Consider the following 15,906-nt stretch of genomic DNA (forward strand, 5'->3'; position numbering starts at 1 on the left):
TTCCCTCTCTCACTGTCTCTCTCTGTCAAATAAATAAATAAAATCTTAAAAAAAAAAAAAAGAAAACGTTATTGGAACACAGCTCCACTCATTCATACTGTCTATGGCTTCTTTTGAGCTACAAGATGAGTAGCTGTGACCAAGACAGTATGGCCTACAAAACTCTACAATCTTTACTATCTGGCCCTCCATAGAAAAAGTTTGCCAACTCCTGCTCTACATTCAACTCTCACCACTCCCCATTGTAGCCACCACCCTGAACTGTCTGCAGTCCCTAAGAGACCACAGTTTTTTCTCTGAACTGCTCCCCCTACTCCTCCATGGATGCTCGCATAGCATTAACTTCATCTTAGCATTTAACAGTTTATTTAATTGTCCTTCTACTGGTCTGGTTCATGTGTTCACCACGGAATCCTCAGCACCAGCACTGTCTCTACCCTCCTTCAGTGCTTGATAAATGTGTATTGCCTGAATAAGCAGCATCCTGAAAAGATGAACAAAACTGGGTTCCAACTTTCAGCTTATAAAAGGAAGACAGACACATAAACAACAAATCAATCCACAAGGAAGAACGAAAAACACTAAAAAATAGCCGGCACTCTGCAGCATAACCAAAGAGAAAGAATTCCACCTGGGAAAGGGTGCCCCTTCTTTAAAATCCTTTCTGATTTGAACAGATGCCCCTCCCCCCCATGATGAAATTCTTACTGAGCTTTTTTGTTGGCATGTAGTGTCCTCATCTGTAAAATAAGGCTAAATAATCTCGACTTCACAGGATTAAATGAATGTAGTTAATTGAGAGCACGTAGCTCCGTGCGTGCTTCAGAGAAAATGCTCGATAAACAGCGGTCACTCCTGGTTGCTCTAAAACGCTCCGTTTCACGTTAATGGAGTCCATTTCCAAGGGAGTCTCCGGTATGTGTCGCCAAATGCACGGACCAGCATCAAATACGTCCCTACAATAAGTGCAGCGGCTTCTAAGCACAGCGCCACTGGAGGTGTGCCCAGCGAGGCTGCGCGCGGGGTTTCAACTCCTGGGAAACCGCCCGTAAACGGAGCCCGCGAGTTGGAAAAACTACAACTCCCGTCGCGCCTCACCGAGTTTAGGGCTACTCTACATTTTATCACCTCCCTTCTCTTCTTTCCCTCCGTAGTCCCGAGCGTGGCTGCGTCCCGGTCACCGGAAGAAGCCGTGTGACGTCACGAGGGCCTACGCGTCGCGCGGGGGGCAGGAGTTGACGGACGGTCTCTGGCTCCGTTTGGGCGGCCCTGGGACCACGGAAGAGGCTCTCTTGGGCGGCCGCGATGCCTAGCTCGCGGCGGGTCAGTCAGCTTCTGGATCTGTGAGTCCACCCTGTCCCCGCCTCCCCTTCGCCCCGCCCCAGCCGAGCCCTGTGCTTGCTCTCCCTCCCCGCCCCTTCCCAGCTCTGGACCTTTGAAGAGGCCCCGCTGTGTTTCTGTTTCTGAGTTCCTGGTTTGTTGTCTCCTCGTAGAGGACAGTTGTGTCAAGTGGGCTGCTAGGCAGGTTTGTCCCGCTGTCCGCCCTGGGCGCCCCCAGATGGGTGTCCGAACTCTTAGTCAGCCGTGACAGCTTGATGCCCAGGCAATTCCTGGCAGTGGCCTGTTTCTGACGGGAGCTGAAAGCCTTGATGGAACAAAACAAAACACTAGATGTGGCTCTCAGAAGCCTTCAGCAAAGTTCCACCAGTTCCTGTAACTGGGATAGGTACTGATTCTTCGAGGCAGCACGGCTCCTTGATTGCTTGATTGCGATTACAGGGTTCCGCTCCCAGTCCCATTCACCAGCTGTGTGACCATGGAGAGTAACTTAACCTCTGTGCCAGAGTTCTTGATCTATCAAATTAGTTTAACAACAGTACCTATCTCATAGAGTTATAGTGAGGAATAAATTTAACGTATGTAAAGTCCTTAGAAGGATGCCTAGTGTCAAAAGAAATTTCAAGGAGCTTTATTTGATAATAAATATTTTAGGGAGAAACGAGAATCTCAGAGGCATGTCTTTGCAAGATGGCTTATAAACTGAGAATAACTAGGTTTGTTTAACCTTTACAGTGATTGGTTATTACAATGATTGGTACCACAATTTAAAGAACTGCGAGGGATTGGTTTAAAGTAATTATCTTACACTATTTTAGGGAGATGATTTAAGTTTTGTTTATGGTTATCAGAGGGATTTACAAGAAATAACTTGTTAAATTTCACTTACGTTCATGAAATAAACCAGATTATGTTTACTTATATGATCTAACTGGTTTGGTCTGCTTAGGGGATTTTCAAGCGTGGTCTCCATTTTATTTTATCTAAAAAATTAACCCCCTTTTGGTCATTCCCTCGGCAAGCAAGCTGAAAGTGTGAGCCAATAGGCTATTACTCTCGCTACCACTGTTGATGTAGTCTTTGGGTTGTATGGTCATGTAGTTGCCATTACAAACAGTTGCATAGTCATTGTAGGCATGGGCAGTAGGATTATTGAGTTCTTTGAGTTGTGTAATCCTGATGGATATCATTTGGTGTGTGAGTGGCTGCTGAAAGGCATTTAAAACTCTTGAGAGGATACAGTGCACTAGTGTTAGAAGGTGGGGGAGGTACAGTAAAGTATCCTGCAGACTGAGTAGGCACTTGGAAAGCCAAAAATGGAGCAAGCCAATGTAACCTACTGACAAGGGGGAGCCAGTGGATAAATGATCCAGGTGCTATGCAGTTCTTCTCCACCCAGTCCAAACCTTAAGCTACAGCTTTTATAGAGCAAGGGGCATTGTGGTGTGGTCAAGGGGGGGTTATCTAAAGTGGCGCCATCTGTGCACCAGTCATCTCTCCTGGTTATCTAAATTGGCACTTTTTGTGCACCAGTCATCTCTCCTAGTTATCTGAAGTGTGCCTTCTGTACGCCACTTGAGGGAAGATCAGAGTAAGCCTTCCTGCATTCTGGTCAGGGCATACATTAACGTCCAAGTGGCCTGGAACGTGTAGCCCTGAGGGAGGTCATTGCATGAGCATAAACAAAATGGAGGGCCAAAGATGGAGTCAGTGTTGTTGGCACTCCTATAACTAGCAAGGTTAATATGATGACTATGAGGGAAGTAACAGACAAGGATTGAAAAATTCCTGGAAGCAGAGATTCCCAGGAGCCAAGATTTAACCAACCAAATAAATCAGTGAAAGAAGTATCACCTATTTGATGAAAGAGTGACATCTGATCTTTAAGATCTTTTAAATTAGGGGTAATTATTCCTAATTTATTAACATGGAAAAAAATTTCTTTAACCAGTTAGAGCATATGCATCTCCTTATTAAGTGGTTAGGGTGTCTAAGGCTGTGCAATTGTCTAATATAACTCTGGCTAGAGAGTTTATAGATTTTTGCTGTAATTGTAGGGATTTTGCAGAAGAGATCCCTCTGAGATTTAAAAGCAGTCTTTTGTTCGTGTCTTTTCCAATAAACTAAGTCTCTAAGTTCTAATGTCTTTTTTTGGAATGGATCACAGAATGCTTCTTAGACCTGGTGGAAAGTAAGTTTTTTAATATTGTATTAGTGCCTCACACTATTGAATCATGTTATGATTACTTAGGATAAACATGAGGATGTCTTATTTCAGGAGTGTTATAGGAGAGCCTCCATCTAAGTTGGGCCTCTATACAGTGTGAGCAAACAGGCATTTCTATGGAAACAAAAGAAGGATAAAAATTAATCGTTGGAGTGAATTACAAACTCAGTTTCTGAATCTGAAGAGCAGCCAGTCAAGAAAATTTCTAGATTTGAGCACAAAACATCTTTAGATAGTGGAGTGAGGATGGCAGTTTCAATCTGTTGGATTTTCCTGATTTGCCGTTTTGAATGACTTTGATGATGTCATTGGGTGTTCTGGTGAACTCTCTGAGTGGCCTGTATAGAAATAAGCACTAAGGTTGTCTGTGCATGATCTGTTGTGGTGATATCTCTGAGGTTTATATCAAGTTGTCTGGCTTTAGGTTGTAGGGCTTGGGTTAAGGGGCAATTTTAGTTTTTATTCCAAGTCAGAATGGTGAGAGAAATTGGAAATGTTAGTTTGGAAAGCTGTAGCCAGGTGTTGGAGGAAACTGGAAGAATTCAGGACCAGTTCAGTTTACAGATAGATAACAAAACCTCAAAGATAATGAACAGGACTAGAATCTGATAATAGGTATACTATAGTTTTCTATTGAAACAACTTTTCTCTCTTATAGTCACTTCGTTTTTACCAAAGATAATCACAATAAAATTGTAGAGTAAGTTTAGTCTCATTAAATTCAGCTTGTTATTTATATAAGTGCAGCAGAATAGTGATTTTATGCACATTTTCAAATATGATATTCCAGTCCAAGCTTTGGTAACTCAAAGGGTTTTATTGGCTCCACAAATCAAACCTTAGCTTCTTAAAAACTATCTGGTAATTAGAAATCTCAGATTAGATGTTTAAACACCTCTTCAGGCCAAGAAGCCAAGCCAAGGGCTTGTCCAATTGTGTCCTGTTACAAAGAGAATAAATTCTTGTTAAATTTATGCAAATACCTATACTGCCATGAAAATAAGTACACCCAATAAGGGTTTTTTGTTGTTGTTTTGAATTCTGAAGGGATCAGGTAGGGAGAAAAAGATAAATGTTTAGTTTTTGTTTACAAAAGTTTACCAAATTGTTATAAGTTCTGTAGTGGCTTGATAGGAGAAAAGGGGTTCTTTAAATTTGGAGAGTAAAACAGTAAAGAACCAAAAATGTTGCAAACAATGTCATAAAAATTATAATCATCTCCATTAGTTTAGTCCCGTGTAATCAATTCTTGTTTTCTTGCTCTTGGGTTAGCAGTTTTATGGATCAATCAGTTTCTCCATAGCATGCTAGAAATTCTTACCTAGTTAAGTTGTACGATCTTAAAATTATCAGAAACTTCTATTCCAGAGTATATGTCAGTGTCTTTTCCATGAATCTCCTTGAAAACAAAGCATTCTGGCCTGTAGTTGATTATAAATGTTTTCATAGAAGAATTAAGTGTAAAACAATAACTGTCTGTGAATGACAAAAGACTTAAAAATAGCCTTGGTTAAAGAGTTCACTGTAAAAAAAAAATGATGTGATTGACAGGTAAGTTTGGCTATTCCTGTGGCATACAACATTTAAAAATAACTGATAACATTTTATCAGGGCATATCAGATTCCTAGAAATTCTATGCAATTTCTGGAACACTTATATTAATAACATATATCCATACAAATACAATCTAAGAAGATTAAGCTTCCCCTTTACTTGATAATGTTTCCCATGCAATTTAACATTTGAGAAATTTATAGTTCAATGTCTCCATTTTTATAAGGAGAGAAAAAAAACAGATCTTCCAGGGAGCCTTGGGAATACCCCAAAGTTAGTTCGAAGTCAAAAAGACTTCATTTAAAATTTGATTTTGAGAAGTTTGTAAAAGTCAAAAGGTTTCAGTCACTTGATTAGGGGCACCTGAGAACACAGTCAGTTAAGCCTCCTACTCTTTGATTTCGGCTCAGGTCATGATCTCAGGGTTGAGCGATCGAGCCCCATATCCAGCTCTGTGCTGGGCATGGAGCCTGCTTAAGATTCTCTCTCTCACTCTCCCCCTCCTCCTCTCTCTCAAAACAAAACAAAACACCACTTAATTAAATAGGATCACAGGTCATTGTGAAATAATACTTAGTTATCTATTTAACCAAAGCAACAAAAAGACTTCAAAAGCAAATACGGAAAGTACATAGTTGTTAAAAATACCTTAGCTCTGGGGCACCTGGGTGGCTCAGTTGTTAAGCGTCTGCCTTAGGCTCAGGTCATGATCCTGGGGTTCTGGGATCAAGCGCCGCATTGGGCTCCCTGCTCCGCAGGAAGCCTGCTTCTCCCTCTCCCACTCACCCCTCTCTCGCTGTGTCTCTCTCTGTCAAATAAATAAAATCTTAAAAAAAAAAAAACTTTGGGCACCTGGGTGGCTCAGTTGGTTAAGCGACTGCCTTCGGCTCAGGTCATGATCCTGGAGTCCCGGGATCGAGTCCCGCATCGGGCTCCCTGCTCAGCAGGGAGTCTGCTTCTCCCTCTGACCCTCTTCCCTCTCGTGCTCTCTATCTCTCATTCTCTCTCTCTCAAATAAATAAATAAAATCTTAAAAAAAAAAAAACTTAGCTCTTTTAATATTGAAAAGATTGTTTTCCTAAGCAATCAAAAACCTGATAAAGACAAAGTGAAACACAGGAAATTATTTTCATTAAGACATTGAATCTTTGTTTCCTAGACAAAATACACAGAAGGTAAAGAAAAACCTTTCATAATCTCTTATTAAGAGCAGACTAACAATCTAAGAAACTTTGTCCTTTTAACAGGGAGAAAATTAAACTGTGGTTTTGTATTAGTGTATTATTCAACTCAGTTTTGGAAAATTTTATAAATAAATCACTTTAATTTTAGCTAACTTTGACCATGCAGCATGGAATTTCTTCACAAGCCTTCTGCAACTTTCTGTATCCATTTAGATTTTTGTCTTATTCCTTTTTTCTTCTCATTCTGGGATAACCATTTTACTTTAGGACAAGATTACTCTTTTTTTCCTTAATAAGAACACATCCTATATTCTTTGTGTACTCTTCATATAAAAAAACGCATCCTATTCTCCTCTCATACTTTGTATACATAGTTGTTTTCTTTTACTCTTGTTTTAGTAGGCTTATTTTTATATATGGATTATAAATTTTAACTGTTAGTAACCTTTATTTTCCAATGAAAACTAGGAAGAAGGCAGTTGTAAACATCTGGCATACATCAGCATCTTGTAGTAGATTAGCAAATTTATGAACACTTAATTATAAGAAAGTATATTTTTTAGAGACATGTGCTTCTTCATAGTACATTTTTTTAATGTGGCAAAAGACATGTTTAAAAATAGATCCAAGTATTTTTGTCTCTTTATAAAAATTAAACTGCCAAAAGTAAATAAACTTTTTTTTTTTAAGATTTTATTTATTTGACAGAGAGAGACACAGCAAGAGAGGGAACACAAGCAGGGGGAGTGGGAGAGGGAGAAGCAGGCTTCCCGCAGAGCAGGGAGCCCGATGTGGGGCTCAATCCCAGGACCCTGGGACCATGACCTAAGCCGAAGGCAGACGCTTCATGACTGAGCCACCCAGGCACCTCAAAAGTAAATAAACTTAAACATATGTTTAACAATTAATGTTTCAGTATATTATCTATTTGGAAATGATCTACATTTCATTTCATTTCATTCATCTACATTAGATGAATATCCATCATCTTATTTAATCTTAATTTATTTGTTTTTAATAATTATGCTTGGATTAAATATTAAATACCTAACTAACATCTTTGGTTTTTCTTGCTTACAAATTTTGTAACAAAGATAGCATCAGCTTATTTGACTAGTAAACCCAGGTAGGAAAGATTGTATATTGGCATTATGTTTAATGTTGACTACTAAGAAGACATGCCTGTTTTAATTAAATCAACACATTTAAACTATTTGCAAAGTTTTTATGCACTGAAGATTATCCCAGATCTTATGAACTTGAAAAGCATTTGGGTTAGTTTCTACATTTCTGAGAGTTTTAAGAATACTTAACTTATTTAAGTATTCATATTTATTTAAGCCAATTAAATAGAGCTCTTTTTGAAAATCACATATGCATAACATACATACATAGACACATATACATTGATATATAGACGGTTGTAAACAGAGATTTTATAGCTTTCGTTTAAAAATTTTAGCTGTGTGTCAGGTACAGTAATATAAAACTCAAAAGAATAGCGGGACCCAAATTGTGTTTCTGGCAGATAGAATAATTTAAGGTTATCTGCTCAGATGATTTAAGCTTTTTACCACAACTTTTTTACTTGTGTGCTATAAGAATTCTTTAGAGAAGCTATTTTTGGAGTCATCTTGTCTTTTAAATACTTTGGCATACCAACTAATGAATGCATTTATTGTTTTTAAGTAATTTGTGATCCTCTTTTTTAAAAGGTGCCCCTAAGGTGGACTATTTTATCTAAGTTAAGGATTTTCCCAAAATGGTCACTGCAGTTCCAATTATTCTTTGTAAAGTTCACCCATTTTTCCAAAAAGGCATAAGATCCTGGTCTGAGTTTTGGACCAGGTAGAAACCATCTTTGCCTTAGATTCCCTAGGAAATCTTAGTTATCAGGGGTACTGTTTTTCAACAGCTATTCCAAAACAGAGAATATCACACATTTCCCCCTCTTTTGAACAGAATAGTGTGACTTACTGAAAACCTTCAACAAAGGTTGCTTAGTAAAACCAGAAAGGTCAACACAAAGGGAGTAGAGTTTGAATCTGAGAAAGACTTACCCTGGAATTCCATGGTTGATAAGAAAGCAGTGTGCAATGGGCTTCATGGGTGTTGGCACCTGGTTACTCACTGGCCTTGGGGCTGAGCTGGGGCCGGGGGGCGGGGGGGGCGGTGGTCATCTTTGGATCCCACTTCTGACACCAAAAACTGTCAAAATAAAATTCAGAGAGTTTTACTTGATATGAATATTTTACTGAATGAGCAACAAATTGTTAGCAAACAGGGAGACTTCAAACCAGAAGTGGTTAGAATCTCAGAGGCATGTAATTACAGGATGGCTTATAAAGTGAGAATGAGAAAGTTGTTTAATCTTTACAGTTGTTTTTTTACAAGAAGAATTTACACAATATGAAGTTTCCTCAAAAAGTTAAAAATAGGATTACTGTATGATCCAATAATTTCACTACTGGTATTTACCCAAAGAATACAAAAACACTAATTCAAAAAGATATATATACCCCTATGTTTATTTTTTTTCTTCCTCTTTTTTAATTAACATATAATGTATTATTTGTTTCAGGGGTACAGGTTTGTGTACCCCTATGTGTACTGCAGCATTATTTTCAATAGCCAAATTGTGGAAGCAACCCAAGTGTCCACTGATAGATGAATGGATAAAGAAGACGTGAAACACACACACACACATGCTCATGCACACACACACGCACTGGGATATTATTCAGCCATAAAAAAAGAATGAAATCTTGCCATTTGCAACAACATGGATGGAGCCAGAGAATGTAATGCTAAGTGAAATAAGTCAGTCAGAGAATGACAAATACCATATAATTTCACTCATACATGGAATTTAAGAAACAAAACAAATGAGCAAAGGAAAAAGAGAGAGACAAACCAAGCAACAGATTCTTAAATATAGAGAACAAACTGATGGTTACCAGAGGGGCAGTGGGTTGCAGGGGGAGATGGGTAATAAGTGAAGGGGATTAAAGAGTACACTTATCATGATGAGCAGTGAGTAATGTATAGAATTATTGAATTGTACATCTGAAACTAATATAACACTGTTAAAGATACTGGAATTAATTTTTTTTTAAATGGGAGTTTATAGATGGCAGGGGATTGGTTAAAAGTGATTCTCTTATACTACTTTAGGAAGATGATTTGAGTGTTATTTATCATTATCAGAGACAGTTGCAAGAAATAACCTAGGTTAAGTTTCTCTTACAATCATGATATAAGCTAGATTAAGTTTCACTTATATGACCTAGCTGGTTTTGTCTGCTTGAGGGATTTTCAAGCCTGGTCTCCATGTTATTTTATTTTAACACTAGCAAGTAATAAACACCACTAAGTGTTAGTTATTGTTATTAATTATTTCACATGAGATATTGTGCTGGAAGTTGCCATTACAGTGGCAATTGCTTCTTTCCAGGAGCTTTCAGTTCATTAATATTACATTTAAAATATTGCCATGTAAAAATTAAGGCTGAGGAGAACAATTATCTTAATCTGCTGAGTGCTTTTGAAATCACTGAGATGTAACCTTTGCATTATATCTCATAAACTTCTGGCCCTCAGTCCTCGGTCACGTGTTTTGGGGTTTTTTTTTGAAGATTTTATTTATTTGAGATCAAGAGAGTGCATGCTCAAGAAAGAGCATGAGCAGGGTGGGGGGTAGGCAGAGGGAAAGGGAGAAGCAGAGTCCCCTCTGAGCAGGGAGCCTGATTCAGGGCTCCATCCCAGGACCCTGGGATCATGACCTGAGCTGAAGGCAGATGCTTAACCAACTGAGACACCCAGGCGCCCCCACAGTCACTTTTTATAAGAGAAATCTGTTGATTCTCCTATGTATAACTCAGGCTTGTTTAGAGTCCTGAGAAAAGTATCTTGCTTTCATTCTTGGCTTAAATTTTATGCCTAATCCAAATAGGATTTTCTTTGTCAGTAAAAACAGTTGGAGAAATAGTTAAGAGTGCAAGTTAGGAAGACAGACTAAAGCCTAGCTGAATTCCTGTCTTTTAATTCCTGTCTTCATCCTGATACTTTCCTGATGCATCCATACAAATGATCCTCTGAACTTCTGTGGCCAGAATCAAGTCTTTTATCTCTTCATAGCCACAGTTCCTTATTTTTAGGAGTTGCTCAATATTCAGGTAAGCATGTATTTAAAGTGCACATTTGGCATATGAAGCCCTATGCTGATGATTGTGGGAAATAACTAGCATAAAGCAGGTACAGTCTTATGGAACTAGCATTAGGCAAATATATAAATAGCTATAATATAAGTAATAATAGCACAAAAGAGGGATTAACAAAGTGTTTTGAAACTTCTGATGAGGAAAAGAATATACAAGACTAGGAGAAGGCTTTATAAAGGGGGTTGTATTTGAAGATTGGTAGCAGCTGACAATTGGAAATGGAAGGAAATGCATCCAAAAAGGAGTGGAATAATAAGGACTAAGGCTTGACAAGCAGGAAAGTTAGAAATATGGGAGAAGACCAGAAAGCAGTATTTCACCAGAAAGTAGCATTTCAGTTTGGCTGGAGAATACAATATGAATAGCAGAGTAGTATGACATAAAACCATGTAATTAGGAGTAGAACTTTGGGGACCAGAATGATATAACAGTGTTGAATTCTGTAGCAATGGGAGCTATTAAAGGTTTTGGAACTGTGCTGGGAGTAGAGAGAGATTTGAATTAGGGAGAAGTTGGGAATAAAGAGACACTTAGGAAGCTGTTGCAGAATCTTGGAAAGAGGTAAGGAGAGCCCAAACTAGGAGACATGTATGAAGATATTCATTGCAGAATTCCATTGTGGTGACAGAAAATTGGAATGTCTATCACTGGGAGAGATGCCATCGAGTATTATGCAGCTGTTAGGGAAGTGAAGAGTAGATGTATATGGATGGAACTTTAAGACATAATGCTGGGGTGACTGGGTGGCTCAGTCCATTAAGCTTCGGACTCGGGTTTGGGCTCAGGTCATGATCTCACAGATTGTGGGATGCAGTCCCACATCCCACCCCATGTCTGCCCCGCCCCCCCCCCACACACACACACTCAAACCCTCCCACCCACCCCCATCAGGTCCAGAGACCAGCCCCATACTTGATGGCGTGGAGTCTGCTTGAGATTCTGTCTCTGCTCCCCTCCCTGCCCGCACACATGCACGCACACTCTTTCTCTCAAATGAATAAAATCTTAAGATAAAATATAGTGCTTAATGAGTTAGCAAGGACATTAGGTTTGAGGTTGGTGTTGAGGAGAATAACTACCATGACTTCCAGTGCTTTGACAGAACCTCAGATACGAGGCCTTCTGGCCAAGCATCTGTGATTTCATATTGTTGGAGCATTCACTGTACCCCTGGGGGTTGCATCTTTCTATAAGTTTGGCTGTGGCCAAATAAAGATAAACAAACAACTTGATAAATAAACCACTAACATAAAATAAATAAAACATAGTGCTTAGTGAAAAAAAAGAGGAAATAGAATAATACCTTAAGAAAAATTATCTAGAACTTGGAAATAAAGCAAAAAGATTGGGGTGCCTGGGTGGTTCAGTTGGTTAAATGTCTGCCTTTGGCTCAGGTCATGATCCCAGGGTCCTGGGATTGCGCCCCATGTCAGGCTCTCAGCTCAGTGGGGAGCCTGCTTCTCCCTCTCCCTCTGCCTGCCACTCTACCTGCTTGTGCTCTCCCTGTCAAATAAATAAATAAAATCTTTTTAAAAAATTAAAGCAAATAAATGAACACATGACCTTCATTGTCATACTAGAGTGTTGTCCCCCAGAGGGTCCATATTTGGCTTGAGACTCATATTTCCTAATCCTTTTGGGAAAAGTTATGTTCAGGTTGGCAGCTGGTCAGCAAGCTATTTCTGGGATGTAACAAGGTAAGGAGCTTGATCCAGAATAACAATCAACTCTTTTACTGAGTGCACTGTTTAGTCCAGAGGATGGGACTTCTCCATGCAGGAAACTGCTTGGTTTACATCCTTGAATCTCCTCACTGACTAGCACTTTGAAGCACTGCCTTAGAGAATTCTTTGGATCTGGGATGTGGTGAATAGTTTTAAATAGAAGGACCAAGGAAAGGGAAAAAGCAAAAATTAAAGTTTTCAGCTTTGTTGACCAGGAAAATGGTGATTAACATTAGATAATCATGGAGAACTAAGTGTCTTATGAGAAAAATGAATCAGAACATCCATTAGAAATATCAAACAGGCAGATAGAAATATGAAAGAGAGATCAAGGATTGAGTCTAAAATTAGGAGTAAATTCCTAACAGATGATAGATGAAGCCATTGCTAAGTTTAAGGGAGAGAATATGGGGAGAAGAAAAGGTGACCAAGGACCAAATTTTATGCAACATTTGTATTATGCCAAAAATCATTTCTTTGTTACATTAATTCATCATATAACTGATGGGTTAAATATAAATAAGTTGTTTCTTTTAACTATAAAATTTGGAGCAATTCCTATCAGATGAGATGTCTATCTCACCCCACCCGCCAACCCCCACCTTTTTTTTTTTTTCTTTACAGCTTTTGAAGATTTTGTTAAGTTTTAGCTGGCCAGTTTTCATTTTTGTCTTGAGAACTTAGACCACCTGTGTCAACTGATGGGACTGAAAACTGAGATAGCTTATGTCAATATAACTTGCTCCAGGAAATTTTTGCCATCTGTTTATCTAAACAAATGTTTGGTTATTAGGACAAACATTTTGATTATTAAAGCAAACATTATGTTTATCAGGATAGATTGTTCACCAAGACCTGCTTTGAGACCCTGTATCCATCAGTCTTACACTATTAGGTCACAAATTTTGCCTAATATTAACCCACTCCCCATCTTGGAGGGAGAAACCCGAATGTACTTTTGCGTAGCTTTCCCCTATTGAGACACTACCAAAACCCTGTTAAATCCTTGCTGTGGTAAATTTAATAAACTTTCTTTGTTTGACCAACAGACTTTTGGAGAGTCTTCATGAGCCATTTAATAGTTCTCATAGCAGTATTTTTCAAAATACTGAATTTATTTCTGTCCCAGCTCCCTGATGTTGCTGCTGGAGGGAACTGGAGCAAAAAGAGGAAGGCATTTACTGTGGAGAATACATGGCACAGGCTGGACAGCTGAGTTTGGAGAAGAGGACCCTAAAGGGCCCAGATGAAAAAGACTAGGAAGAAAGATGGAGCAGAAAAAAAGGATGGCATTGTGGGGAAAAGGGAAACATTTGAAATATAGCTGAAATCTGCGTAAAGGAAAATATAAGGGGAATGACTGTCAGTATAGAATCTGATTTTACCCTTCTTATAAGCTAATACATTTTTTTAGCCTGGTTTTGTTTCGTGGATGCTGGTAGAACAAAGGCTCTTGGATCAAAGGCACAATGGACTTTATTATTCATTGCACAGCAAGCAGTATGAGCATTAGCATGTTTATGTCACTTCCTCTTGACCTCCAAGACACACAGCAGCAACACAAAGGGCTCAGATGGATGCCAACACAAGCAATGGGTTGCATTCCACAAGAGTAACACAGAGGGCCGAAATGAATGTCTAATCAAGCTGTGAGGTGCGTTAGAGGAAAGAAACACTGAATCTGGGGACTCTGCCATTGTAGAGTAAGCAGTAAGTGATGTAGGAAAGATGTTAGGATTCAAAGCTGACAGCCAAGAAAGAATTCTTGACATGTCTTTGGTATGAAAAGGTGGTTTTATGAAAGCACAGGGGACAGGACCCGTGGGCAGAAAGAGCTGCACTGTGGTCATGAGGAGAGGCCCATTATATGCTTTCAAGTTGGGAGGGGGTTAGTGATAGCATAAGTCTCTGAGGAATTTTGGAAGCAAGGTTTCCAGGACCTTGAGGGGACTAGCTATTGTTGGGAAAAAGGTCATTTATTACCACCTAATAAAACCTTAGTCATGAGACCCTTCAGACGTATATCAGTGGGCCATATGCTTGGGGGATGATTGCCAATACGTATCTTGGGGGGTTTAGATATAAAGGAAGTTTCCAAAAGAATTTTTATATGTTAAAGTGGGCTTATGGGATCCAGGGGGTGGAGGGTCAGGCTAGGATTGCCTTTTGCCCTTAGCAAAGTGTCAACATCTAGGCAGTTGAGTCCCTAGAGGAATGTCACTCTGCCTGTTTCAAGGACTTGTCAATGGGCTGTAGGTAGTAAGGAAATTTAATAATTTTTCTTCTGCCTTTGTTTCCCATATCACATTGACTAGAGGTAGAAAAGCGCCATTTTTTTAAAATATCACTTTGGGTTAGAGCACAAATTGCTGTAAATGGGGAGAGCATTTGCTACTAGATCTCAAGGAGTCTCATATCCCCAGACCTGGCCCACAGAACTTTTCTCCTCCCTCTTCCATAAACCTATGTTTCCATCAGCATCCCATTCTCATCACAAAATTGTTTCATCTAGGATTTGATTTTACTTGATGAGACTGTTACTGTTCATATTGTTTGACAATGGCAGAAGACACAAGATTTCTGGGCTAGAGACAAAGGACTTTGTTACAACACAGCAAGCCACATGAGCAGTTTGCCTCAGTTGCCCTTCTCCCCCAATCCAATGAGGATGACACAGAGGGCTCAGATGGATGCCTGCACAATCGGTATATTACAGGGGAAAAAACCACTGAGCTTGAGGAATACACAGTTTTATAACAAGCAATAAGCAGACTTGCCCTTTGTCTTGGAGGGAGACAATACCTTATCTCTCAGAACTGTTTGCTACAAACAAATGGCCCAAATAAAGAGCAGTTGGGACCTTACCTTCTGAGCATACCTATGGAAGTGTGAAAGGCCTAACTGTGACCACCAGCCAGAAGTTGGGAAACTATCTCACCTCAATTTTTAAAACAATTTAGCAATTATATGGATTTTTTACATGAGTATGTCTGTCTCTCTCTCACCATTTCTTTCCAAGAATTGTTGTAGAATCAGTTGGGATAGAAAGACCTTGCACTGAAAAGGAAGCAAACTTAAAAAGACCAACTCATTTGAAAAGAGCAGTACATATCTGAAAGAAAAGAAGTCACCGTATTTCTTATTAATGGGATACAGGTGTTAAATGGATGAGAAGATTGATGCTATTTGGAAGACTTACCGAAAAGGAAGTATGAGGAGCTGCATAGACCTGCTCCCCAGTAAAATAAGCATAAAAGTTGAAAATTATAAAACAAAACCAACTGCTTAAAGTCTCTGGAAATCCTCCTAAGGGCAGACAGCAAATGAAAAAAACATTCATTCAAGATAATCTTTTAAAACTCAATAAGAACAACAAGTCTGTGGCATTTGAACTATACCTCCACTCCAGGTGGGTATGGCTAAGGTGATGGAGCTACCTCTCCCCCCCAGTTCCTAGTCAAGGGCTTCAGTATTTTCCTGGAAGAAACAGGATGCCAGCATTTCTTGTCACACTCCTCCCTAGGTACTTGTTCACAGGCTAAATTTTGGGTGAGTATGGTCAGTGGTTGGGGGATTGCTCCCTCCACCTAGCTCACACTTACGGAGCACAGGTCCTGTCTCAGCATGGCATGCTGAGAATACTGGGAGGCTGATCTCC

The 15,906-nt window shown here is 39.4% G+C and overlaps 1 protein-coding gene across 1 annotated transcript in view; it reads left to right on the forward strand.

Annotated features, from left to right (window-relative positions):
- The first annotated feature begins 1,162 nt into the window (after nucleotides 1–1,162).
- The window catches only part of AMN1 (antagonist of mitotic exit network 1 homolog), a 53,118-nt gene continuing 38,374 nt past the window's right edge, over nucleotides 1,163–15,906 (forward strand). Inside the window, exon 1 of the mRNA XM_025879569.2 lies at nucleotides 1,163–1,343. Within this exon, the coding sequence (XP_025735354.1) occupies nucleotides 1,306–1,343 (38 nt within the window). The 5' untranslated portion in view covers nucleotides 1,163–1,305. The remainder of the gene's footprint in view (nucleotides 1,344–15,906) is intronic.

Source organism: Callorhinus ursinus, unplaced genomic scaffold (genome assembly GCF_003265705.2).
Source record: "Callorhinus ursinus isolate GAN/ISIS: 27379988/994484 unplaced genomic scaffold, GSC_fseal_2.0 scaffold27, whole genome shotgun sequence".
NCBI lineage: Eukaryota > Metazoa > Chordata > Mammalia > Carnivora > Otariidae > Callorhinus > Callorhinus ursinus.